This window comes from Girardinichthys multiradiatus, chromosome 14 (assembly GCF_021462225.1).
Source record: "Girardinichthys multiradiatus isolate DD_20200921_A chromosome 14, DD_fGirMul_XY1, whole genome shotgun sequence".
Taxonomy (NCBI): domain Eukaryota; kingdom Metazoa; phylum Chordata; class Actinopteri; order Cyprinodontiformes; family Goodeidae; genus Girardinichthys; species Girardinichthys multiradiatus.
Genome location: NC_061807.1, coordinates 30,378,389 through 30,405,560, shown reverse-complemented (window position 1 = coordinate 30,405,560; position 27,172 = coordinate 30,378,389). Strand labels below are relative to the sequence as shown.

The window sequence follows — 27,172 nt, the reverse complement described above, 5'->3', positions numbered from 1 at the left end:
TGTTGTTGACACTGTACACACAGTGGTCGATCACTACATTTTCAGTTTACATTGCATGTGATCTAATTGTCTGCGCAGGTCCAGGATATAAAAAGCGCAGTAAAAGTCCTCGAGTGCCTGACAAGAAGAAAGCCATAGCTAAGGCTAAAAAGATGGCCCCCATCCGTATTAAGCTATTACCTATAGCTGGGAAGAGGAAGAAGAGCTGCTCTGTGAGTACAATGTTTACATTCTGCTGAACCGATGGAGATATATTGCCTTCCTTCTTTTACTGCTGGAGCGCTTGCCCTCTTTTTCTTCTTTCGCTTACTTGTCCGATGATTTCTCCGGCTTCGTCAGAGCGATGACATGGATGAGGATGAGTCTGAGCAGGAGGACTCCAGCGTTCACAGCTCCTCCGTTCGCTCCGACAGCTCCGGCCGAGTGAAAAAGAACAAGCGGGGACGCCCGGCCAAGAAGAAGAAGAAAAGTAAGGACTAGCCTGCTTGTTAAACGAATACCACATAATTACCATGGGTTTTGAAGGATTTTATGCATCCAGAAATTTAATATTATAGTTCAGCAGTCTCTATGTCTACGCTTTTCTCAGGGTTCCTCTGTACATCAGTGTTTTTTCCCCTATGGAGCTAATCTTTGTATAAATGAGACGATTCTTTGCAGAAAGTTCCAGCTAGGAACCTTTCTAACCAATCCGATCCATGTTGTGTTACAAGACAATAAGCTAAACTTTTAAAACTGTAGTTGGCAAGATACAAGCAGCTGACCACAGGCTAGCTACACAAGCAGTGGCCTGACTACCATATCAGCTAATACCAGCTGGTTAAACTTGTGTTACTCTATAAAAAGCAGAGATATAAAGGTATACTATTCTGCATATTAAGCACTATATTTATCAGATATGTTTGCTTGATGTAAATAAACACGTAGCTTCGTCTCTGTGACGTAGCTACGACGTAGACTAAGCACTGTGACGTAGCTGATCTGTTAAAAGGACATAAACAAGCGTCCAGATGTTTCTATAACATCATGGATACATTCAGTCACTTGGATAATGTTGTCATTCAGACAGTAACACAGCTGAGATTCATCGAAGTTGCATTTTTGTGGAGTTGTTTCAGTTACAAACGCTTCATAAGTGACAGGACATTCCACATATTGGGGGAATTTGTCCATTGTAGAAGTTTAAAAAAAAAATTGTAATAACTAAGAAGTGTCATGGTAACGCTGTGACTTCAGGGGCAACGCATTTTGTTGGTGGGTGGTCCTTTAATGTGACCCAGAATGGATTGCGTTCAGGGACAAACACAGTTGTCCTAGGCCACCTTTGAAGATGGTTGAAAGTGAGGTGCCCGCAATACATCTGGAGTTTGTTGACACCTGTGTTTACCTTGTATTTATTTGTGCGCTGTTCGGACACCTTCAGATCTACCAGGACACCTGTTGGAGCCTGGTATGAAGACTGGGTCCGAGACTGATGTTTTCCACCTGGATTTTGGGATAAAAGTGCTTTCTGCTACTTTTTTTCCCTAGTTCTAAATTATTTCTGTCAGAAAAACAGGCTAATATTCACTGACCTGGTTAGACCTTCAGTGGGTACTTTATTCGGCTGTCTGCTAACATTTTTCTATGTTTCTTTTCTAATTGCCTGCTAATTTGTAGACGGTTTTCTCAGTGGTTACTTCAAATGTTTCCGTTAAACAAAGCCCTTTTGTTTTATTTTTTGGCTCACGTCTAATACTTATTAAATCCTCGTTGTGCTGGCGCTGATTGAGAAGATGACACGTTTATAACTCGTGGTGGGTTAGATTTAAAAGGGTTTCTCCTGATGCGTTCTGCATTCCTTGGGCTTCTTTTATGCATCTATTTCCAAGACTATTTGGGAAGAATCGGTTAAAATTGAAAATGACGTCCAAATATTAACATATTTAAAGACACAGATTCTGTGTAGGTACACCATAACTTTTTTATATTTCTAGATGATAATATAATTATCTTTGGTTTCTAGATCTAGATTTATTACAACATTTTCCAGGTATGTGTTAAGGGATTTTGTAAATTTGAATATGGTTTGCGGTCCTGTTTCCAGTTCCAGGTGAGGAGGAAGGTGACGGCTATGAGACGGATCACCAGGACTACTGTGAGGTGTGTCAGCAGGGCGGAGAGATCATCCTGTGTGACACCTGTCCTCGAGCGTATCACCTCGTGTGCCTCGAGCCTGAACTGGATAAGGCTCCCGAGGGCAAGTGGAGCTGCCCGCATTGTGTGAGTGCAACTTGAACAGAGGATCGCCTGTTCTTTTTCTCTATTCGTGATTCTGCTTGGGATCTTTATTCACCTCTAAGCTACATCTTAGAAATGTAACAAAAAGAGCAAAAAAGACATCTTTTGCAGTAACATAATCTCACACCATAAAATTGGCTGCAGTTCTGTAACGGAAAGGCTTTGGAGATTTGTTTTACCTCCCCTACCAACCTTCTTGTTGCATTCAGTGGCAAGATGAACATGGGTCCTTGTCCAGTTGTCTTTGTCATAGTTTCAGATGTTTTAAACATTTAATTTACTGCTCTGACTGTAGCTATATGGGTACTTTTAGGTGCATAGTTATCCTTTTGTAGCCATTTCCTGCTGTATGAAATATTGTTTCATATTGATGACATGTTCTCTTGTCTTTCCCATTTTGAAAAGTGGCTAGAAGTAATAGGCCTCTGTGTCACGTCATATTTATACCACATGGAAACAAAAAAAATCCTGGATTACTAATACAAGTCGTAGACCCTCTGAACAGCTTCAACAAATAAAGTAGACTGTTTTAAAAATCCCACAGTTAAATTGTTTTATTGTGTGACAGGGAGGATTTAAAAACAATTATTTCTTAATGTGGGATTTCTTTCCCCTCTACATAAAAGTACCTTAATTAATGGTTGTAATTTCTAGTGTGAGATTGCGCTGCAGCAATAAAAGATACTTGTATTTTGAGGCTTTTTATGCATCTTTACCAGGCGTGCCATGCGCCCCTCAGACCAACCTGTGGTCCGACCAGTTAACATTCACGGTGTTAGTTTTATGCCAGAGACGACAGGAAACATCCAGATGTTTCTGGGTATTTGCATTACGTCATAAAACCTAGTCAGTGTTTTTCACAGCCTGAAGCCCAGAATTAGTTGAAACACACCTTATGTATAGAAGTGGTGGTGGCATCTTTTTCATTCTGTTGAATCCTAATCAAGCTGCTTTGTATAGACAAAAAACCTACTTGAAACGACGTGTATCACAAACCTGATAAGTTTGCTGAAAACACAGAGCAGGTAATGTTGGACTCAGACAACCCAGTTTTACAGCCTGGATCCATAAGGCCATAGAGATAACCATTCGCATGCATTTACTGTAACGTTTTATTTTACTCTGAGACACTGGATCAAGGAAATGTGTTGCAGGAGGCAGGGACTACATGACCCAGGAAACCCTTTTTAATATGCTGGGCTTCCAGGGTGGTTTGACATGGGCCATTGATCTATTTTTCATAAACTCCTTACAGCGTCTCAGAGGCTCCAGTGAAGGTCTCCTGGGTCCAGCTTTCTGACATCTCATGTCCCAGTTACATTCACGCTAAAGGGAACAATACATCTCATCTACTGCCTAGGTTCACTTTGCACTTTTCTTTAGCCCAAGGGTCTGGACCTACTGAGGCTCTCTCTCATGTTCCGCTACCAAGTTCAAGTAAAGAGATATAAATGAGCTCAACTACCTTTCCATGATCTTCTTTGTTGTTCATGCAGGAAAAAGAGGGAATCCAGTGGGAGGCAAAAGATGAGGACTTTGAGGATTTTGAGGAGGACAGCGAAGACAGAGTGATATCAGAGGTCAGCATAGGGGTCCCCGCCGGCGCAGAGGAGGAAGAGGATGACCACATGGAATTCTGTCGGGTGTGTAAGGACGGCGGCGAACTGTTGTGCTGCGACACATGCACATCCTCCTACCACATTCACTGTCTGAACCCTCCACTGCCGGAGATCCCCAACGGGGAGTGGCTTTGTCCACGATGCATGGTCAGTTCACGTTGCAGGAAACGCATCGCATGTTTTTATAGATTCATCAGCTCCGCAAATCTGAGGAATTTTGGGGAAAAGCTCCATTTACATCTGATTTGTGCATGTATCCCTGCTGCAGTGCCCGCCAATCAAAGGAAGGGTCCAGAAGATCCTCCACTGGAGATGGGGCGACCCGCCTCCTCCCATTCCTGTCCCGCTGCCTCCCGACGCTCCTCCTGATGCACCTCCACCACCGCCCATGAAGGGCAGAGCAGAAAGGGAGTTTTTTGTGAAGCTAACCAACCAATCGTACTGGCACTGCACCTGGATCACCGAGCTGCAGGTTAGAGCAGTAATAACACTTTGTATCGTGTATCAACTGGTTTTTAGTCTACAAAATGTATAATATGACACGAAATAACATACAAACCCAAAGATGAAGCAGTTAGTCTCTGATGAACTTAGAAATACAGTGTTTTGTAAAAGTATTCACACCCATTCACTGTTTTTTTATGTTGTAGCCACAAACATTAATGTATTTTCTTTGGATTTTATGTGATAAACCAATACAAAGCAGTTCATAATTATGAAGTGGAAAGAAAAGGATACATAGTTTTCAAACATTAAGATCAATAAAACTTTGAAAAGTATATACATTTCCGATAACTTCCCGGGTCAATATTTTGTAGGACCATCATTGGCTGCAGTTTTAGTTACAAATCTTTCTCTACATACCCTTAGATAGATTTAGGTTTGAACTTTGACTGGGACATTTTATCATTTGTTTTCATGTTTTAAACTAAACCAGAGGTCTTAAAAATCAGTACTGTTGTCCTATAACTTTTCGATCTGCCCCAGGTCCATTGCAGCTGAATCAAATGTCTGAAATGCCTCCTCAGCATGCGGTGAGGGTATATATATGCCCCTTTTCCACTGGCTCCATTTGGCCCTACTCAGCTCCACTCTTCGATGGTTTCCATTACTGTTTTTTTCCTTACCGGTACCTACTCTTTTGGTCCCTGCTCCTGAGCAGGTACGACCGGGGCTGAGTGGGGTCTACATGTGACGTGAACAGATTGCTGTTGAGTGATTGTCCGTGGGACCAGTAGAAATGAGAAGGTTTTCACTGAGGTAGTGCTGGGAAAAGTTAATAAAACTCAACAGCGATTAATTAATGCTCATCCAGGAGGAGTGAATGCTGCTGGTCAAAAACTCGATGCAATCTGCTGGGTTTCCCCAGATAGAAAAACTTTTAACCAATCTGAATAATAAACTGAATCTGACTGCACTTTTTGATAGTTAGAATTAAATGGAATATATGTATCTGACCTGAAATCTGTGTGATTCGATTGAATTGACTTTGTAAAGTGCATTGACATGACACGTGTTGTGAATTGGCGCAACATAAATACACTGAATTGAATTGAATAATTTTAACGACAACATTTGCTGGAGCGGGTCAAATTTGAAATATAATTTTACCATTTAAAAATTCAAAATCTTAAGGGTGAAAGAAAAGAAAAAGGACACATCAGCTTTCTGAATTGCATGCAGGCGGGTCACTGTATAGCATCCTAAACCAGCTGATCACAGATAAAGCCACAGCGCAGTACACTAACGGCTGGAGGCGGGGCTCGAGCTGTCAGTGGATCAATGGAAACACAACTAGTACCTTACCGAGTAGAGAGAGACCGAGTGGAGCGGAGCTGCGCCGCATAAAACGAGAAAGTGGAAAAGGGGCACTAAATGTGTTGAAGCAGAGACATATTTAAAAGTTGTTGGACTCTGGCCTTCAACATCTTGAAGCAAGTTCAAGCAGGGCAACCTCTGCTCCAGTGTAAAGTCTTATGCAGTCTCCAACAGATTTTTTCCTAAGATTGCCTTGTTTTTATCTCCATCCATCTGCCAAGCTACTTGGATCAGCTTTCACTTATCTGCCTCAAAAATGAACATCCCTAATGTGAATAGGGATGTTGTGTTCAGAGTAATCGGCAGTGCTGGATTTTCCCAACTCACAGGGTTGTGAATAGGCCAGAAAGTTCTGTTTTTTTGTATGTTTTTTGTTTTTTTTGCAGCACCAGAGGCCTTTATTTTTGATTTTTTGATAGTAAAGATGGGCAAAGAGAGGGGGAGACATTAGGTCACCGGGTCCGGGACCCAAACCCGGGACAGCCGCACCGAGGACTATAGCCTCTGCACCTGGTCGCGCGCTTAACCCCTACACCACCATTGCCGCTCCAGAAAGTTCAGTTCTGGCTTCTATGACCGGCGCAGCTTCTTCCACATGTTTGCTGTGTCCTCTTCATGGCTTGTGAAAAACTGCAAATAGGAAGGATTGTGACTTTCTTTTAATCGTGGCTTACTTTGAGGACTAATAGTTGTCCTGTTCACAGTTTTCCCCCACTTGAGCTGTGGATCTCTGCAGCTGCTCCAGTTACCATTGACCTCTTCTCCTATCTGCTCTCCTTGCCCATCCAGTCACTTTAGGTGGACGGTCATGTCTTGGTAATCTCAGTTTTGTCAGGTGATAGATTGAAAAGGTTTGCTATATTTACTGAACAGCATTTCTGAAGGTAGTTGGTTGTTGCGCTACACTTTCTTTTTTTTCTGTCCTGTTGTGATATCTTAAGATGGACTCTTAAATTAAATTTGTGAAATAAAGATTGGATCCAGCATGAAAGGAATCAGGTCACATTGACGTAATAGCGCCCTGTGTTTGTATGACCTTCAAAAATTTGGATTATTTGTGTCGGCGCGTGTGTGGAGGGTGCGTGAACATATGTGTAGAAATTAGTGTGTTTGTTGAGTGGATGTATGTGTACGACTTTATCACCTGGAGGGGCTCAGTTGTTAGAGTGGCCTACAACACACAGCACCCAGGAGCAGCAAAGGTCAGTTGGACTCGGCTCTGGAAGGCCGCCACAGCCCCAGGCAGACACACACAAGGCATCACCCCTTGCCATGGCAACCATTCGCCTCGCACAGAGGCAGGCAGTCAGTGAAGCACAGAAGCACCAGCCCCAAGGCCAAAAAGGCACAGTGTGGGACATGGGGCACTGAGGCAACAACATGCCACCAAGGGGGTTGTTGTTTGTTGGCTGGTCTCAGGCCATCCCCACAACTCCAGTCCCGCAGCACAAGCGCTGGGGTCAAAGTAGGCCCACACCTTGACCTCTGAGCCCAGCCCCTCCGCCCCCCAGTGTTTGCATGTGTGAATGCAGAGGTGTATGTCTAAAGTGCATTAAAATTGAGATTGCGGCTGGGATGTGAGACCCCACTGCTTGCTGACTGCAGAGTTTTCCCATCCACAAAGCCAAAGTGTTTATAAGGAATTAAAATTGAGGTGCAGGTTGGGGCCAAACATATTTATGCATTGAATTTTTGGTTCAAAGAGCTTGACTACTTTTGCAATATGCCCAATAAAAGTCACTGGATTTAAATGAAAATATTTAAAAGACCTTCAGAAATTGAATTAAAAGTATTGAGCAAGAGCACTTTAAACAAATACCAAATCTAGCTTCTTATTAACTTCCATCCTTCAGCTGGAGATCTTCCACTCAGTGATGTACAGAAACTACCAGAGGAAGACAGACATGGACGAGCCCCCCAGCCTGGATTACGGCTCAGGCGCAGAGGACGAGAATGGAGTGGGTAAGAGCGAGAAGAGACGGGCAAAAGATCCCCAGTATGCCCTGCTGGAGGAAAAATACTACAAATACGGCATAAAGTCCGAGTGGATGATGATTCATCGCATCATAAACCACAGGTTTGGGTGATTGCACCTCTGAGAATGTGTGAGACAGCTGTGTGAGATGCTGATCACTGTCCTACACATGTCCCTCTGTCAGTGTGGATAAAAAGGGGATGTACCACTACCTTGTAAAGTGGAAAGATCTGACCTACGACCAGTGTACCTGGGAGAGAGATGACATGGATGTACCTGACTTTGAACTCCACAAGGCCAACTACTGGAGACACAGGTAGGACTGCACAATCATGCAGAACACACACTGGTTTTGCTATAAGAAAATACACCAAAGCTGATCTCAAAAGGGAAAAGCTTCTTATAATAAGGGACTAACAAACATTCAATGTTAACTTCTCCCCATGTCGCACATTGTTTTTATTAGAATTAGGTCTCTCCTTGGAAGTTAAAACATTTTTTAACACTAACAAAGCCCTACTAATACCTTTGTTTTCGTCTAACAGGGACAACATCATGAAAGAAGACCCTGACAAACCCAGGAAGATGGCAAGCAGCGAGGAAGATGGTGAAGAGGAGTCTCCTCCCTCTCCACTCACAGATGTAGGTGAACAGTGGCTGCAGTATCCTAAGAGGTGGCTGTGTGCTGAGGTCCTGATCTACTAGGATTTCAAAAAAAGAGCGCTAAATTGCACCGAACGTGCTATTATTGGGTGTATTGAAGGTGATCTAGTAGGACTCCGTGCGTAATTGATAACAGGAGGAAAAGTGGTGCGAACAGGCCTGTTTAAATGAGGATTTTGAGTGTACTACTAGCTGTCACCATGGAGAGTTTGGACACATTCAGGCTCGGTCACAGATAGATCCCTAGTGGTGCTCAAGCACCTGCCCTTTTGCCCCGGATGAGAAAAGCGCCCTTTCTGCTGGAGCCTGATTTTTTTTTCTTCATTCATCAATAATTAAAAATAAAAATGACCCTCTCTGCCATTTATTCCCCTCAGGAGTGTTTTGATATTTGATGGGCATTTATATGAGTGTATTCACTATTTAAGTTCAGTGATGCTTTCCTTTTTTTTTTTTATAAATAAAATGCAAACCTCAGATGGCTTTGAACCAGAATGGCCCGACTCTGCAGTCCTGGTGCATTAATTTGTCCCATCAGACGTCTTTTTCCCCGCATTCATACCATTAATATGTTGTGGAACATGCAGTAGACAACTATAATCTGCAAGTTTTTCCATAGGTGATATTGCATGGGTTCTATTTGTGACTGGCTGTAAAACAGCCCTCAAAAATGGCATTGTTGGGTAGATGATATCTCTACTATTTTTATTACCGACAGTCCAAATATGTTGACATGTGCACAGAAGGTTCTCTCTCTCCGTGATCTGTCATTGTACCTGTGCCTCCTCCTCACCACAAACATGCTAAATAGATTGCTCCTGCTATTCTGCTCATTTGACAGATGCAATCCTCAGTGCACCAGGTTAGTAGGTCAGCTTTACTCGCGGTATAAAGTTTGCACTCGTTTTTATTCACGCAGACCTTTAGTGAATCAGGCCTCGAGTGTTTTTCAGTTTTTTTTTTAAATCTAAATTTTATTTTAATATGTTATTGTTCTGCTTCGTTTGTAGTACAAGACACTCTTTGAACTGTGTTTTTTTTTATGATTATGATTTTATGTGGATCAACTACTCTGACTATTCAGTATTCAGTTCACAGGGTTCAAGTTTAGAAAAATATGGACACAGATTTCGGTATTCTCCAGGAGAATTATAGAGTAAGACAAATATTTGTATTTTTACACTATTTTTTATCCCATTCTATAAATATTGTGTCCTTCCTTCCTTCCTTCCTTCCTCCCTCCCTTCCTTCCTTCCTTCCTTCCTTCTGCATACCTCATATTTAAAGCCTTCCCACTGAAGAAATAATTGATTCATTCTGACCGTTGGTATTTTATTATTTAAAGTGAAAATTGAGAGCGCCATTGTCATGGCAACACACAGCAGTATGTGCGAGTGAGCGTCTTTCAATGATGTCTGTTCGTCATTTTGTTTCTTTCTTTTTAACTCTTGTTTTTTGTTTTAATCCTGCTCATCCTGATTCTGTTGGGTTTCTTTGGTGTCTGAACTAACCTGAACTGTGGAGACATGAAGACCCACCTGAGTTTGATGGCCCTCTTTTTCTGCTGATGTTCAGATGTCAGTTTTTATGTCATGGTGAGTTTTTGCAGTACAGTCGAGAATTTCTCCTGTCGCGACGCGGCTCAGGAATTGGCACCGTGGATTCTTTTCTGGTCATTCCAGCGGAGACTCTGGCCGCCGGTTCCCGGGGCATGGAGCTGAAGGAGGTCAGGAGCAACAGCGAGGAAATATAGACGTGGAGTTGTGCGACAGTGACTCCAGAGGCTGGGCCATCGGAGGATTCCTCTCCAAACTGTCATGCCTACTGTTCAGTCCTTCCTTAACAAAGTGGATGAACTTTAGGCAAAGATTAAGTTCCCAGTGGAATATAAAAGCATCTCTTAACTGGCGTTCACCAAAACTTGGCTCTAGCAATACAACTTGGACTCTAATATGGAAATTGATGGTTTTGGAACTCCCTAGGACCTGGACAGGGACCCGGCAGTGACCAGTAAGTCACCTGGTGGAGGACCGTGTCTGTATGTGAATCACGACTGGCGTAATACGGTGGTGGTGATGGCTGTGTACTCCGGACATCAAGTTTCTTTCCGTTTTCTTCACCCGTCTTATCTGTCAAGGGAATTTACCCAAATTCTTCTGTGTCTTTTATTCATCCCAAAATCGAACGTTGACATGGTAACCAAAACATTGACGAAGTCAGTTCAACAGCTGCAGGGGGTTGCACTAGATGCTCTTGTGTTAGTGATTTTAATCAGTGTAAGCCAACCAATTATCCTCAGCGGTTTTTATTAATATACATCCTGTCTGGCTCGACATTCCAAGTGCTTGGATCTCTGTTTTGGAACAATTTAGGGGACATACAAATCTCTTCATAGAGCTCCACTGAGTCTGTCAGAGCACAGTGTTGTTTATCTCGCTTCTACTTACAAATCAGTCCTGTAGAGAACGCATTCAGAGCAAAGATTGGGTCCTGCGTGGTCAGAGGAGTGTAGTTAGTCTCTACAAGTCTGCTTCTCCTGCACAGGCTGGAATGGCTTCAAGAATACCTGCATGGATTTACATCTGATGGGAACCTTGTCTGCTTATATCTCTTTTTGTAAAGAATAATTATCCCCCCAAAAAAATCCATCACTCTTCATTTTAACAAAAACCCCTGGATAACTAAATTTAGTTAGGGATTTACTATTCAGAGGAATGTCTGCTTCAAACAGGGGAACATGGATCAACACAAAGTGGAGGTCCTACTGTCTGTTTTAACAATCCTGATTTTAATCAAGTACCAAATGACTGTGTTGAAATTCCTTTGTGGGGTCAAAGAAATGAAAAGTCCTGGACCTGATGGTATTGGAGGACGTGTTCTTCAAATCTGTGCTATTCAGCTTGCAGATGTTTTCAGGCCAATGACTTCATCCCTGGTTCTGAAAGTTTTTGAGAAATTAATAAAGAAGGTACTGTTGGACCTGGCACAGGATAAACTTGATTCTTTCCAGTTTGCTTATAGGACAAAGAGGTGTTCAGGAGGCAATAGGGACACTTTTAAACATCTTGAAGAAGCCAGGTACCTGGTCAGAGTACTTTTTATTGACCCTTCTTCAGCTTTTAATTGGCTTCAACCCCACAGTTTAGCGAGCTCCTGTAAAATGATCATAATATTAAGAGGAGCCATGGCTAATTGAAACATAATGAATTTTGACAGATGTGTAATGGTGTATCATTGTATCTCACTGTTTTATTGGCTGTTGTTGCTCCAGCCAACAATAAAATATGAGGAGCAGCCCGACTTTGTCACAGCGACAGGCGGCACCTTGCACCTCTACCAGCTGGAGGGACTCAACTGGCTGCGGTTCTCCTGGGCTCAGGGCACCGACACCATCCTGGCAGATGAAATGGGCCTGGGCAAAACCATCCAGACAATCGTCTTTCTCTATTCCCTGTTCAAAGAGGTACTGGGATGATTTCTGCTTTATCACATGACGGATTCTGTAGGGCACCGACACCATCACGTTCATCCCTGTGTTTTTTGTTTTTCTCAGGGCCACACTAAGGGTCCTTTCCTGGTTAGTGCGCCCCTCTCCACCATTATAAACTGGGAGAGGGAGTTTGAGATGTGGGCGCCCGATTTTTACGTGTTGACGTACACAGGAGACAAAGACAGCCGAGCTATCATCAGGGAGAATGAGTTCACATTCGATGACTCTATCAAAGGAGGAAAGAAGACCTTCAAACTGAGGGTAAGAAGGTGCTGATGGCTGTTAACAATGGCAACTTTCTTCACAAAGCCATCCATTCAGTCTTCTTCTGTTGTTTCCCTTCCTGCAGCGCGAGGCTCCGATTAAATTTCATGTCCTTCTGACCTCCTATGAGTTGGTGACCATCGATCAGACGGCGCTCAAGTCCATCTACTGGGCGTGTCTGGTGGTGGATGAGGCTCACCGCCTTAAGAACAACCAGTCCAAGGTACCGTTCCTCTCTTTGTCACTGTTAATGCACATCATATGTCTGTAACAAACCAGATGTCTGATAGAAAAGATCTTTCCTAAAGAAGTGTTTATTAGTGCCTTCCTGAAGGATTTCTTTTGGTAAAAAAGATAAGAGGCTAACTTTGTCTTTCTGCAGTAACACTAACTGTAGAGCTCAGTTATGTTTGTGTATTTTTAGTTTTTTAGGCGTCTAAACGACTACAAAATCGACTATAAGTTGCTGCTGACAGGAACTCCTCTACAGAACAACCTCGAGGAGTTGTTTCACCTGCTCAACTTCCTCACGCCCAATCGTTTTAAGTACGACTTCTTTTATTAAATAAATATTTTCCCTGTACCGTCGTCAAAGAAAGATAAGAATGACTGTTTTTCATGTTGAGTCTTTTTCGCCGTGTAGCAACCTTGAGGGCTTCCTGGAAGAGTTCGCCGACATCTCCAAAGAGGACCAGATCAAGAAGCTCCACGACCTCCTGGGGCCTCACATGCTGCGGAGGCTCAAGGCCGACGTCTTCAAGAACATGCCCGCTAAGACTGAGCTGATTGTCAGAGTGGAGCTGAGCCCCATGCAGAAGTAGGTTCCAGACAAATGAGAAGTTTAACAATTAAGTACAAGGGGTGTAACAGTGCATGTATTCGTTACCAAACTTTCCCAGTACTGAAGTTACTCGCAGGTACAAGCAGTCAGAGAAAGAATATATAAGTCCCAGGTGATCATTAATCATTCAGAAGAGGGTGCACATGTGTTTTTGTTGCTTTTTGTTAAATGCCACAACGGAAAATGAGCATCAAGCTACAATATAACACACTCTAAACCAAACCAATGCAAAAATGGCTGAAAATACATTGAAGACCCATCTGCTTGTTTTTATTTACCAGTGCTCACTGAAGAATGAGTGATGGAGTGTGGCATGCCCAGTGGTCATGTAGTTGTGCTCTTATGGCAAGACATTTGTGTCATTTATTCTGTGTCCTTGCTATAGGGTGTCATTGTTACTAGTTTGCTATACGTGCTTTGCTATGCCTGATAGTTGAATTAACACCATTAAATATCACCTGGTACTCACACACCATCACATCATGTGACTCAGGTTTTAACATTTCTTTTTCTGAGTTTACATTATAAGATGTTAACCAGTTTTTTTTTTTTTTCATGAAGTTAAGGCTAGACTCTTTAAAAGAAACAGTACATTCATATGAAGAAAAATACGGTTTTGGACTTAATAAAAGCTTTTGTTTGACAAATAGCCTCTAGGGGATTGTTTAATTCAAATTGGATAAAGGTTTCTGACATGTTTTTAAATATAAAGTGAATTTAAGAGGAAGTAAATCCTGTCTTGCTGAACATACCCAGAGTCCTCCTCACTAAATGGGATGGTTAATTTTTTTTTGCCTGCTTTTTTCTGTTTAAAAGAATCACAAAAGGACCCAGCATTTGCCGTTGGTTTAGTATTATTATTATTTTTTGCATGATTAATTTTTCAAATCTAATGGCCTTATCATTATGCTTTTAAATACAGGAAGTACTACAAGCTGATTCTGACCAAGAACTTCGAGGCTTTGAACTCGAAAGGTGGAGGAAACCAGGTGTCTCTGCTCAACATCATGATGGACCTGAAGAAGTGCTGCAACCACCCGTACCTCTTCCCTGTCGCCTCCATGGTGAGAGCAGATACATAGATACACAAACATAAGGAGAAACATTTATGCAAAATGAAAACTGTTTATCCTTTCTAAAACCTAGAAAGACAAAGTTTGTTATATAAAATACCCAACTTGGGTCATTAAATAACTTTTATAAACCTAAAATTGCAGGACAGGGACATCTTGTGGTAAGATGTGGTAGTGCTTCTTTCTAAACAAGGCCGTGACATGTTCAGTGTGGCATGATGTCATGTTTTCTGAAACACATTTATAACCAATGAAAAATCTTGACATTGACCGATACTGATTCCCGGGTCGGTCCTCAGCTGTACCAATTTTCTGTACTTTTGTCTGTGTTTATGTGGTAATAAATGTTAATTCCATTAATAGTAAAATCTCAAAAATGTTCAACTTAACATTTATTTCTCAGATATATGAAAACAACATCCTGCTGTTTGTGTTGTAACATCGAAGTTGTTTTAGAAATTTCTTGCAATTCGTGTCATAAATGTTGCAGCGAGGGGAATCTCCATTTTAAAAAGTGGACCCATACTTTCAGGAGCTTTCTGTCAGCCATGTTTTGTTGACGGTAACAGCGGCTACTGATGTCATTATGCTCTTCTGCGTGCAATGCTGTGTTCATGTTCTGCATGAAAAATCGCCCACCATTCCACTCCCTCGGTGTCACAATGATGCGTTTAGGTACCGAAACATGGTACAGTTTGATTCTACAGGAATAGGTACTCGCTAGTACAGACGGAATTCGGTCGGTACCTAAAAAAGTACCAAATTTGGTACCCCTCCCTAAACACCACTATAAAGACACACCTGTAACCGTTTCTCATAAATCCAGCGGGTCAGTTCAAATAAGTCCCCCAGTATTAACGCTGTTGCTTCAAACGTGTCTTTGTAGGAAGCCCAGAAAACACCCAGTGGAGCGTATGAAGGATCGGCCCTCACAAAGGCCTCTGGGAAACTGATGCTGCTGCAGAAGATGTTGAGAAAGCTGAAAGAACAGGGGCACCGTGTGCTGGTCTTCTCTCAGGTAACACACAAACAGACAATGGATAAACATGGAGGAACAAATGGGCAGTAACCATATGCATGTGTTCTGAGCACCTTGTGAACCCCCTCCAAAGTTTCAGCAGTAAACTGTGATTTCAGGTGTGTGGATGCATCAGCGATCAAAGATTTTCTCTGTATAATTTTTCTCAGATGACTAAAATGCTGGATTTATTAGAAGATTTTCTGGACTATGAGGGTTACAAGTATGAGAGAATTGATGGAGGCATCACAGGCGCACTGAGACAGGAGGCCATCGACAGATTCAACGGTAAGACTGGAGTGTCATTATCATATGATAGGAGGGATGAAATGAAACATTCAGCTCACGAGAAGATGCACGATGTTAGGTTCAGGAACGAAACAAGATGGGATTTTAACAATATCTTGAAAACAACAAGAAGCAGCAAGAAGGTCCTGGGTTCGATTCCCGGCCCGGGGTCTTTCTGCATGGATTTTGCATGTTCTCCCCGTGCATGCGTGGGTTCTCACCGGGTACTCCGGCTTCCTCCCACTGTCCAAAGACATGCCTGTTAGGTTAATTGGTCACTCTAAATTGACCTTAGGTGTATGAATGAGTGTGTGTGTGGTTGTTTGTGTGTTGCCCTGCGATGGACTGGCGACCTGTCCAGGGTGAACCCCGCCTCTCGCCCATAGACTCCTGGAGATAGGCACCAGCTCCCCCGCGACCCACTATGGAATAAGCGGTAGAAAATGACTGACTGACAACAAAAACATCACTAGTTTTGCTTTCACACATAAGGTTTAAAAGTAGTTTTCATCACAATCTGTTTATTAAGAATCTGCAATCAGTGTCTAGTTCAGGTCAGCTTTGACTTCTTTGAGTTCTGCACTTTTCAAGCAGGGCCTTATCTAAGGTGGTTCTAATGGCAAAAAACATTGAAATCACAATGTTTTTTTTTGTTCAAAAACCAAGTAAAGGCTGTGTTTTAATAAACATCTGTTCAATAAAGAATGATCTAGTCCTGGCTTCATTAGTTTATTAGACTTTGAACTAGAGATGATCAAATGCAGTATGGATTCTTTAAAAAGAAAAGGGGAATAGCCCTTTATTAAAGCTGCGAATCACATTCTAACTTCATTGTCGTTCATTATGTTTTGATCCAATAGAGTAAAGGTTTAACAAATTATGAACTAAATTATGTGTTAACTAGGTCACAGAAGTTACTCTGTTGCTATTTTGGGTTTCAACTCTCATGTCCTAACAAAGGAAAGGAAAGTTAGAATTTGAAACCATATTGAAGCTTTTTTTCACAATAAAAACCATCAGATCACATATTTTGAGGAATTCCCTGGAAATGTTTAGTAGTGGCGCTCAACTCATAAAGTATCGTTTCAGCCTCGATGATATTCACATCACTTGCAAAATAAATAAATAACAATAAGTAGAGTAGATTTGGTCTGCTTGGCTGTTTTAATGTTGAAACACAAACATAAAGATATGATAAACTAGGCATAGAAATTAAATAAAGCTGTTGTAAATATTTAATATAAATGATGCTTTTTGAGGAGAGATAAAATTGATTTTATTACACTTTATAATGAAGTTGATAATATCTATTTTTTCATGAGAAAACAAAAGCACATAATAAACGTTATCAAGGAGCGGTGATTTCATGTTTTCACGGTTTCTCTGGGCATGGAGACTCCTGTTATGGTCTTCTTTCATTAAAGCGGCATCATTTCCCATCTCACACAGATCTCGCTGTCAAAAGTCAAACAAAACAAGGGCCAACTTTAATACCTCCAGCATCCAGATCAGTTGGTGCCTAATGCACCCAATCAGCACATTCTGTATTTATCCTCCACTTACAGCTTGAGAGATCGTTATGAGACTATAATGGATTTTACTGTATTTACACACTAATAAAAAACAAATATGCACCATGTGTCTCATTAACAAGACTAGACAAAACTTGGTGTACCGTCATTCCTGTGACAGCCCAATGACAAGCTACGACACGAATGTTAATGTCTTTGCTTTCGTTTTTTTTCTGGGGGATTTAGCTCCAGTTATGCTAATATTTAAGCTCAAACACAAGCATGTGCTCTAACGGTTAGATGAACTCATTCCACATTTGTTTGCGTTCTCTGTCTCTCACACTTGCAGCTCCTGGAGCTTGTCAGTTTTGCTTCTTGCTCTCCACCAGAGCGGGAGGTTTGGGCATAAACCTGGCCACGGCCGACACCGTCATCATCTTTGACTCTGACTGGAACCCTCACAATGACATACAGGTGCAGTACAGCTCGAAGGTAAAGCTTTGCAGTATCGACCCTATTTGCATCTTAACTGAATTGCATCTTTCTGTGAAGGCATTCAGTAGAGCCCATCGCATCGGGCAAGCCAACAAGGTGATGATCTACCGTTTCGTAACGCGAGCCAGCGTGGAGGAACGCATCACCCAGGTGGCCAAGAGGAAGATGATGCTGACCCACCTGGTGGTCCGGCCAGGTCTGGGATCCAAGGCCGGCTCCATGACGAAGCAGGAGCTGGATGATATCCTCAAGTTTGGGACAGAGGAGCTCTTCAAGGATGAAGGAGAAGGTGACAAAATGACACAGTTTGTGATGAAAGTTTAGGTGAAATAAAAGAGAGCAAGCTTCCTCTGCTGAATGAAAGTCATCTACATTGACAGGCTTGTGAAAAGAGTCTCTTTATTTGCATTTATAACTCTGCCTCTGTCAGGTATGAAGAACAACTCTGGAGACAAAGTAGAGGATGAGGGCAGCGTCATTCACTACGACAGCACTGCCATCGAGAGGCTGCTGGATCGCAGCCAGGACGCCACAGATGACACAGACGTACAGAACATGAATGAGTACCTGAGCTCCTTTAAGGTTGCTCAGTACATGGTCCGAGAGGAGGACAAGGTGAGATGGAGGCAGGGATGACATAAAGTCATACCGATGGATCTGTACTGACAGGATCGTTTCCTGGCCGGACAGAAAGTCGAGGAATGCAGTGTTATATACTTTGTATATTGGATGTTAAAGTAAAAACTCTTTCTGTTTGCACTCATATGTCACAAATAATGGAAGTTTTGGTTTAGAGTTTCTTCTACAGTTTTATCACTCAGAAAGATGGAGAGACAAAGAACTGACTGGAATGAGAATACACAATAAAATCCTCCAAAATAAACATTTTAATTTATTTGGTCGTCGGCCCAGGAACTGTATACACTTCAGGGAAGCTGCTCTGCTGCAGAAGATAAATCTGAAAGCAATCCCTTTCTTTCCAGAGAACTAAATGCAGTCAAGTTTATCCTTTTGTATCATTTAGCGTTTTTATCTCGATATCAGGAATCATATTGCAAACTTACTGGAAACAACAATTCGGGAAATTGAGAATGTGTGTAAAGTGGTAAGAAAATGCAGTGATCTTCTAATCAGTAGAAAACAACAATACAAAAAATATGACATAACATATCAAAGATAAAGACTGTGTTGTTTTAAATTGGTACCAGGACACTGAGGGGCCTTTTCCACCAGTGCAGGTTTAATGCATCACTGAACCTAGAACCGGCTTGCTGCTGGAACAGAGGAAAGAGACGCTTTCATTAGGAACTACAGGCAGGCTCATTGAGACCAGCAGCCAATCAAAACGCTGTGTTCGCCATGTTTAAAACTCCAGAGGTTGGTCTGTGTCAGTGCAGCCGCCGTACCATACTGTAAAGCAGTATCTCAGCTGGCTCTGAATGCACGAGCGTTATAGGTCAGCAGTAGATTGGAGTCCAGGTTGTTCTTCCTGAGAATCCTCAGGAAGCGTAGCCGCTGCTGAGCCTTCCTAATGACCACCTTGATGTGGTCTGTCCTTTGGAAATCGACAGAGATGAGGACACCAAGAAACCTGGAAGTGTGGAAGCTCTTTACACGCTCACCGTTGATGTAGAGGGATGCTGGGTCAGTTTCCCACCTCCTGAAGTCCATAATTAGCTCCTTGGCTTTCAAGGTGTTCATAGACAGGTTGTCTGTACTCAAGGCTGGCAGCTTTAGGACCTCCTCTCTGTAGGCTGCGTCAACCACTGTGGTGTCATCAGCGAATTTGACAATGAGGTTTTTCCTGTGGGCCAGACTGCAGTCATGAGTGTAGACACAGTAAAGGAGGGGGCTCAGCACACAGCCATGTGGGGAGCAGGTACTCAGTGTGCATATGGAGGAGAGATGGGGTCCAAGTCTCACGGTGTGTGGCTGGTTGTTTAAAAAGTCTTTATTCAGGGGAGGCCCAAGGCGTCCAGTTTGGCACTGAGAATGTCCGGGATGATTGTAAGAGTGGAGAGCTATACCTATGACGTCCTCTGTGGATCTATTTTTTGCACAGTAAGCAAAGTTGTGGGGGTCCAAAGTGGGAGGGAGAAAGTCTTTGATGTGCCGAAGAACCAGTCCCTTGAAGCACTTCATGATTAATGGTGTGAGGGCCACAGGGAGGTAATCATTCAGTACTGCCTGTGCCAGGGAGAGGCTGAAGATTCTAGTGAAGATGAGGGTAGGGTGTTAGGCAGACGCTCTGAGCGCCTTGCCAGGTACTCCTTCTGGGCTGCTGGCCCAGAAGGAGTACCTGGCAAGGCTATGTTTGTTCAAATGTGGATTATAGTCATTCTTTATTATCAGAATGTCCAAAAACAAACAAAGAACTAAAAAGCATGGAGCTTGTCCAAAATGCTCCAGTGGGGGTTTTGATGAAAGTTGAAAGTAGAGCTTGTATGTCTCAATTACTTGCTTCTCTTCTTGGTCTTATTGTTCCATCCAATTTTAAATCCTCCTTTTTACATTTGAAGCCCTGGAATAATGAAGCTCCATATATTATATTAGAATCTGATTGCTCCATATGTTCCCAACACAGTCGGCCTGACATACCATACATACATTACACATATAAAAAAACACATTTTTAAAGATCATTAAGAACTTTTGTGACTCCAGGATTAAAGGTTTTTTACAAATCTATTTGTCTTACACCTTGGAGGAAGATCCCTGCATCCATATAGTAGCAACTGGAAGTCATTACTAAAAAGGTCAACCAATATGTATTTTGCTTTTAGAGTTCACCTAGTCTTGTACAGGTAAGTGAGGTCCCTCAGGTTTATCCCAGCAATTTGTGGACATAATTTAATAATATTCTGCAGTCTATTCTTATCTTTTGCAGTTAAAAGTCTAAACCAGCAGATGATGTTAAGAGTGCATTAGTCAAGTTTATCCCTCCCCTGTGTTCACAAGGATGTGTGGTGTTAGTTTTCTGCCACAAATACCATATGTGGTTGAAAAAGGTCAGGTGTGGTCTCAACTGACCAGAGCATGCTCTTCAACACTTGCTTTGTCCCTTACATGACATTTGGTAAGCCACAATGTGCACTGCTCTCTTTCAGCACCCCAGAAGCCTCCTCCTTGGCCATGCCGAGCTCTTTATTCGTGTGGTAGAGCTGTGGTTTTTGTCCGGTGTGAACGGAGCCTTGATACAAAATAGTACAGAATTTGGGGTTTTTCCTCTCAGCTCGGATCATTTTTAGTCATTGTACTAAATAGAGCCAAATTTCTCCTGCACATAATATGATTTTTTAATTAGTCCACATAATTAGTCTTTTTCAATCTGTGTGCCACCCTGACTAACAGATTGAGGAGATTGAGCGAGAGATCATCAAACAGGAGGAGAACGTGGACCCGGATTACTGGGAGAAACTGCTGCGGCATCACTACGAGCAGCAGCAGGAGGACCTGGCCAGCAAACTAGGTAAAGGGAAGAGGAACCGCAAGCCTGTGAACTACAACGACGCCGCCCAGGAAGACCAAGGTAATGACCGCCACTGGACCTAGGCAGGCTAAGATAAGCTTAGTAAAGTTCTCTCAGTTGTTACACATCACTGATGCTGTAGGAACTATATCAGACTTGTGTTTAGGAAAGAAATCTTGTTACTGTCTTAGTGATTTACTTGGGAAGTCTTGGGTTTAAGGCATTATTTGTACAGTGGAAGAAAATGGGCCTGGCCTATTGACAAAGCACCATGTGCTGTTTCAGAGTGGCATGCTGACATTTCAGATAACCAGTCCGAATACTCCGTGGGCTCTGAGGAGGAAGATGAGGACTTTGACGATCGTCCAGAAGGTGAGGAGAGATATAAAAAAAGAAGAAAGAAATATAGAAGAAGACATGTCAAAACCATATCAACTGCTCATGAAAGATAGAGGTCTGTGTTGAATTACAGTTTGACTTTGATTTAGTTATTACGGTTTTCTGGCAGAACTGCATGAGTTAGACTGCCAAGAATACCAACCACCATCCACCTCCTACAAGAGAGATATGGAAGAAATGGCTTCAAGCATATCACAAGTGGTTTTCTTTATTCCTTGACATCTACTGACAATAAATCTCAGGGTGAATCCGTAGCTTTATCCTGATGATCTCTCATCCCTCTCAGCTAATATTCCCCTGTGACTTGTTACACGGTTTCTGTTGGCTGCTCTCATGCACAGGTCGGAGGCAATCACGTCGTCAGCTGAGGAATGAGAAGGATAAACCTCTGCCTCCTCTTCTGGCCAGAGTGGGAGGCAACCTTGAGGTCCGTACACCATTTGAACGGGTCTTAAACTTTAGGTTGTTTGATTGTGAATATTTTGGAAATTTATCTAAACCGGCTGTCTGATTATTTTATAATTGATATTAAACGTTTTAATGTTAGCTGCACATTTCTTAAATCTCCAAGAAATGTAAATCTTCCTAGTGTAATTAAATTAGTCTGTATCACTCGTGTTTCAACTCAAAGTTTATTGTAGCGTTATCAAGTTGTTGAACCTTCTCAGAAAAGCCTTTTGTATGTTTCAAATAACATTTGCTTGCAGGATCTCTGTAAATGATTATACAGTGCCATGAAAAGTCATCACATCTCTTGAAATGTCAGATTCTGTCACGTTGCAACTCTAAACGAATATAATCTGTTGGGATTCTATGTGATAGACCAACACAAAGTAGCGCATAATTGGGTTTTATAAATACAAATCTGATTAGTGTGGAGTGCATTTGTATTCAGTGCCCCTTAGTCAATACGTTGTTGAACCACCTTTCACTGCAGGTCTTGTGACTGTGTCCCAACCAGCTTTGCAGACTGAAATGTTTGCCAATTAGTTTTTGCAAAATAGCTCAAACTCAGTGAGACTCAATGGAGAGAATCTGTGAACAGATTTCAAGTTCTACCACAGATCTCAGTTAGATTTAGATCTGGACTTACCTACACACGAATCAGCGTTGATCTAAATCAGTGACTCTCAATAGGAGGCCCGTATTTGTGGCTCCTATGCTGTGATTCTTTCACTAAATGCACGTTTCCATACCAAGGTGGTGGGGTTTTCTATGCATTTTGTTTCCAGGGTATTCAGACCACCAGAGGCCTGGATGGCAGCTATGTTATAGAGCAACGAGGACTGTCATCTCCATGCCAGCGCCACGCTGACAGCCTGTCCCAGTGTCACTTGGACATTAGTGCTGCAGCGCGAGCGGCACGTATCACTTTCGAAACGGTTCTCTATATACTTCATCAGCAGTAGGAGTCTAGATCGAAAGGTAATTTGTCCCAAATGTACTGCAAAGGCAAAAGAGGACAGTGAAAATTGAAAATTAAACACAAATGAAACAATTTGCATTTAATCGCCCTCCTGCCAGCACAAGACCCATGTGCTTAATTTGCCAGGAGAAAACATGAATAAGGCTTCCAATTTGGCGCGACATTATGAGAGAAATTTCCTCAAACGTTCGCGTTAAGAACAACAAAAATAAATGCACTAAGATTGTCTTATTAAGCTGCAAGTACGATTCTTGTTACATCTATGACACAACAACAAAGCAACAGAGCAGTGTTTTTTTACAGAATGTATAATAGTTTTCCATTGCACTTTGATTCCCCTCTAGAGCTACCATGGGCCTCTTGGCTTCTCTGATTAATGCTCTACTTGCCCAGCCTTACAGGTAGAGGGCCATGTCTTGGTTGGTTGGACTTCTGAAGGCTACACTGGATTTAGGGCTAAACGGGGCTTAATATAAATGTACATCACACTTCTCAGATTTTTATACGTAAGCAATGTTGAAACTATGAATGCTTTCTCTTTTACTTTATAATTTTGCTCAACTTTATGTTGGTGTATGTCATAAAGTCTCAATAAAACACAGCGAAGATTGTGACTGTGAGAAAATCTTTAAAAGTACATAGGATTTAGAGACTTTTGCAAAGTAACTACAGGCGTTTCTCAGCTTTTCAACTGTTGCCAGTTACAGTTCTAAAGAAAATGAAATGCAGCATATTCCCTGCATAGGTTCTGGGTTTCAACACACGGCAGCGCAAAGCTTTCCTGAATGCGGTGATGCGTTGGGGTATGCCATCTCAGGATGCTTTTTCATCTCAGTGGCTTGTTAGGGACCTCAGGGGGAAAACTGAGAAGGAATTCAAGTAAGTAAAAACAGCGAGCAACAAGTCTATTTATCCTTTTTGAACTGAATGTTTTTGATAAACTTATTGCCTCTTCTTCTTCGCCAGAGCTTACGTGTCTCTCTTCATGCGCCACCTTTGCGAGCCGGTCGCTGACGGGGCCGAGACATTCGCCGATGGCGTCCCGAGGGAGGGCTTGTGTCGGCAGCTCGTCCTGACGCGCATTGGCGTCATGTCTCTCGTCAAGAAGAAGGTCAGAAACTGAAAGACTGGGTGAACCAAGACGGTTATGTTTCAGACCAAGGGTCAATGTAGATTGGGTAGCAATGTGCAACAGTTGGTAGTAATGTGTCCTTAAATATTAAAGCAATAAAACAATTACCAATAAATCCTTGAATTTGAACCTGAAATAATGTAAATAAGCGTATTATTGGCTCTTAAAAATGTCGACCAGTGCAGCAATTTTCCCCAGAAACAGCAGAACACCGTAAGCGGACTCCTGTGCTGAGATGAACTTTCTATTACTTAAAACTCACCAAACATCAGTCAGAAAAAAACATCATGTAAACTGGTGGAAACACTAATCGCTGCAGGTGCATAACCAAAATCATACGAATTCTGTACTTTTTTCCAAAGGCCTCCAGGAAGTCTCCTTGTTCATTTTACTTCATTTAAACAGTTTCCAACCAGTTTTCAGTCCAACATGTTTAAACCAGCAGCCATCCTAATCTGCTGTCTGTGCCGCGGGGAATGTTTTGATATCGTTAGCCTTATAGCATAATTGCCTAAGTCATATAATTGAGGCTAACAATATGCTGCCAAATCCACATGGCATGCGGTTGGTGTGTTTAGAATAATTGTACTAGATAAACCGTGTGTGTGCCAGGCTGTTTTAGTTCAACTTTGCTTAGTTTTGGCTGTCTTACGTTCAGATCCAGGAGTTTGAGCACATCAACGGACGGTGGAGCCTTCCAGAGCTCAAACCTGAGGTGGGCATTGACAAATCCTCCTCTCGGGGCTCCTCTCCTGCCGCAAAGACCGCAACTCCCACACCTGACGCCAGCTTTAACAACACACCATGCACCTCAAAGCCAGGTAACCAACATTATGTACTGTGGATCCAGCAGGGGGCGCTCCAAACTAAGGGTGCCTGAAAACAAGCTGGAGTTGGACTTATTGTGCATGTTTGTTTGTTTGACCACACACAGCGACTCCTGCTCCATCAGAGAGGCTGGAAAAGAATGGTAAGGAGGGTGAAAAGGAGGAGGAGAAGGGGGGAGCTGAGGCCTCCATGGAAAGGGAGAAAGTGAAGGAGAAACAGAAAGAGGTGGATGGCAACAAGTCGGGTGACTCTGAGGAGGTGAGACAAAGTCCCCAAAACCCAACCACACAGCTCAAATATATCAGCTGTAACTCCAACGATTCTGTATACTTTATATGAGGTTCACAGAAAAATCCAACTACAGGAAAGTACTTTTCTTGTGTATTCCAGTTATTTTCCTTTCTCACTTTCACAATTAAAGCAGAAGAACAACCAAATAGAGGTTAATTCAGCTGTAATTGCAGCAAAAACTGTTTATTACATAGTAACAAACAAATTCATGGCCTTTTCTGTTTATCTATGACATAAAGTTCCAATGAAATACATTTTAGTTTGTGTTTTTTTTGTATAGTACTGTTAAAACCATGAAACTCTTCAGATTTGTTAATATCTTTTAAAATAGATCAAAAGCTTACATTAAGATTTTAAATTCTAATAAAAATATTTTGTCATTCTTACTGGTAGCTTTCATCCTCAACAAAAGAAATATCACAGAAGGCATCTCCAGGTCAGAAACCTGACAGCAGAGAAGAGACCAACAACAAGGAGGACAACAGGAAGGAATCAACCGAGTCTTCAGCCGCTTCATTGGAAGAAAAGAAACTACAAGAGGAGAGGAAGGAGGAGACAAAACACGATGCACAAGTTACAGAAAAGAAATCAGGTAAAACACAAGCAAGAAAGGTTTACTTTAATGCCCATCGATGCATAAACTTAATTAAAACAGATCTGTGTCATATAAGACAGTTTGTATTTTCAGAGGGAGAGAAGTCTGGAGAGGACAAAGAGAAAGAAAAGCAGCATGAAATGCGAACCGCAGCAGAAGCAACAGAAGCCACGAATAAAACCGAGGCATCCGACGTTAAGAGAGGTGCTCATCAATGTACACTGCTTCAAAATATGTAAAGGTTTGTCATTTTTGTCTATTTAGCTGTCTATGTTTATGACAGAAGAGGTCAAAGGTGAAAAGGATGCTGGAAAAGAGATCAAAGCAGCCAAAGAGGAGACGACAAAGGGTAATGGGAAGCCTCAGCCTGAGCGGCCGCGCTTCATGTTCAACATCGCAGACGGCGGCTTCACAGGTTAGTGCTGCTGATCTGCAGTGGACACTCTTCAGGCTGCTCCTGTTACGTTCACTTCACGCAATATAAGTACGAATACTTTGACTTACAGAGGAGGGCTACACTGCTGTTTTAGTGTATAGGCATTGGATGTGTGATTTAAACTATTTACGCATGACACTTAATGAAAATAGAGGATAAAGAACTAGGCAATGTCTTTAAAAAGAAAGATAGCGAGTCTGAGTTGGATGAAATTTCTTGGGAAATACCAGAATGCAGTGTCATACTTCCAGTTACTGATGTATAAATAAATATTGTGATCAGAGATACACAAGAGGTCAAATTTAGCCTGAAAACCTTTAGTGGCTTTAGAATTGTAAAAAAAAATTATAACCTTGCAATTATTATTTATACTGCAGCTTATTTGCAATATACTTACCAATTATATTCAATGCTTAAGTATTTAAAGAAAAGACATCCACCGTTCAGTTTTTTAAAGAAAAAGAGCTGATTTGAAGAGAACGGAGAAAGGTTTAATTGTGGAAATAGTTTAATAGGTTAACCAAAAAAGGTATGAAGTAGTCCAAACAACATAAAATGCACCACTTGTATAAACAAATAAAGCATAAGTCTTGCTTTCAGAGCTCCTGAATAATATCACCAGGGAGCCAAATTTGTCCTGAACTTGATCACGAACCCAGAAAAGCTGCGGGTGTGTGGTGAGAAAACACCTGCAGCCAGGCCTCAGTCAGCCAGGTAAACGATCTAAAAGCGGCCTCGTTGTTTTTACCTCATTGCTGGCTCCTTTCCGCAGAGCTGCACACTCTTTGGCAGAACGAGGAGCGGGCTGCCATCTCCTCGGGTAAGATGAACGAGATCTGGCATCGTCGACACGACTTCTGGCTTCTGGCGGGAATCGTAGTGTATCCTTGACTGCAGTTGCCCAGGCGATGACCCCGTTGTGTTTATTTATGTTTTTTTTTTTCTCTACAGGAAGTCAGCAAGCCAGCTAAGGCTTTTAAACTGAAATCTGTGTCTGCTGGAAGCTGATGTTCAGTAGAAGACCATTTAGCTCATGTTGTTCCCTCCAGTCGGGGAATTGAGGCCGTGCAGTTTTTCGATAAAACATATTACTACCAACTGACTGGGAAGACGCTTCAGGCTAAAAGAAAGAAAGAGAATCTGCTTTACGCTTAGCTAAACGAATTAGGGAAATTTAATATGATAAAAAAATAATGAATAACAGTACCGAGCTTTAATGAATAGCTCTTATATTTAATTAATTTATCATTTGCTTCCACCA

General features: G+C 42.1%; 1 protein-coding gene across 7 annotated transcripts in view; it reads left to right on the top strand.

Moving 5' to 3' along the window:
* Positions 1–27,172, top strand: part of chd3 (chromodomain helicase DNA binding protein 3) — a 55,781-nt gene that overhangs the window by 5,854 nt on the left and 22,755 nt on the right. For 4 of the 7 annotated variants that reach the window (XM_047387000.1, XM_047386996.1, XM_047387001.1 and 1 more), the window contains exons 6-35: positions 79–212; positions 340–469; positions 2,087–2,262; positions 3,777–4,046; positions 4,168–4,371; positions 7,571–7,794; positions 7,877–8,008; positions 8,238–8,334; positions 11,627–11,818; positions 11,909–12,106; positions 12,195–12,332; positions 12,534–12,655; positions 12,753–12,926; positions 13,873–14,014; positions 14,910–15,041; positions 15,212–15,329; positions 17,190–17,314; positions 17,393–17,624; positions 17,766–17,950; positions 20,687–20,864; positions 21,090–21,176; positions 21,545–21,630; positions 23,375–23,508; positions 23,596–23,740; positions 24,420–24,582; positions 24,696–24,847; positions 25,274–25,472; positions 25,569–25,679; positions 25,759–25,890; positions 26,684–26,792. In XM_047387000.1, the coding sequence (XP_047242956.1) occupies positions 79–212; positions 340–469; positions 2,087–2,262; positions 3,777–4,046; positions 4,168–4,371; positions 7,571–7,794; positions 7,877–8,008; positions 8,238–8,334; positions 11,627–11,818; positions 11,909–12,106; positions 12,195–12,332; positions 12,534–12,655; positions 12,753–12,926; positions 13,873–14,014; positions 14,910–15,041; positions 15,212–15,329; positions 17,190–17,314; positions 17,393–17,624; positions 17,766–17,950; positions 20,687–20,864; positions 21,090–21,176; positions 21,545–21,630; positions 23,375–23,508; positions 23,596–23,740; positions 24,420–24,582; positions 24,696–24,847; positions 25,274–25,472; positions 25,569–25,679; positions 25,759–25,890; positions 26,684–26,792 (4,621 nt within the window). Of the gene's footprint in view, positions 1–78; positions 213–339; positions 470–2,086; positions 2,263–3,776; positions 4,047–4,167; positions 4,372–7,570; positions 7,795–7,876; positions 8,009–8,237; positions 8,335–11,626; positions 11,819–11,908; positions 12,107–12,194; positions 12,333–12,533; positions 12,656–12,752; positions 12,927–13,872; positions 14,015–14,909; positions 15,042–15,211; positions 15,330–17,189; positions 17,315–17,392; positions 17,625–17,765; positions 17,951–20,686; positions 20,865–21,089; positions 21,177–21,544; positions 21,631–23,374; positions 23,509–23,595; positions 23,741–24,419; positions 24,583–24,695; positions 24,848–25,273; positions 25,473–25,568; positions 25,680–25,739; positions 25,891–26,683; positions 26,793–27,172 lie in introns of those variants that run through there. The other 3 variants (XR_007041651.1, XM_047386999.1, XM_047386997.1) reach the window with 3 other exon arrangements.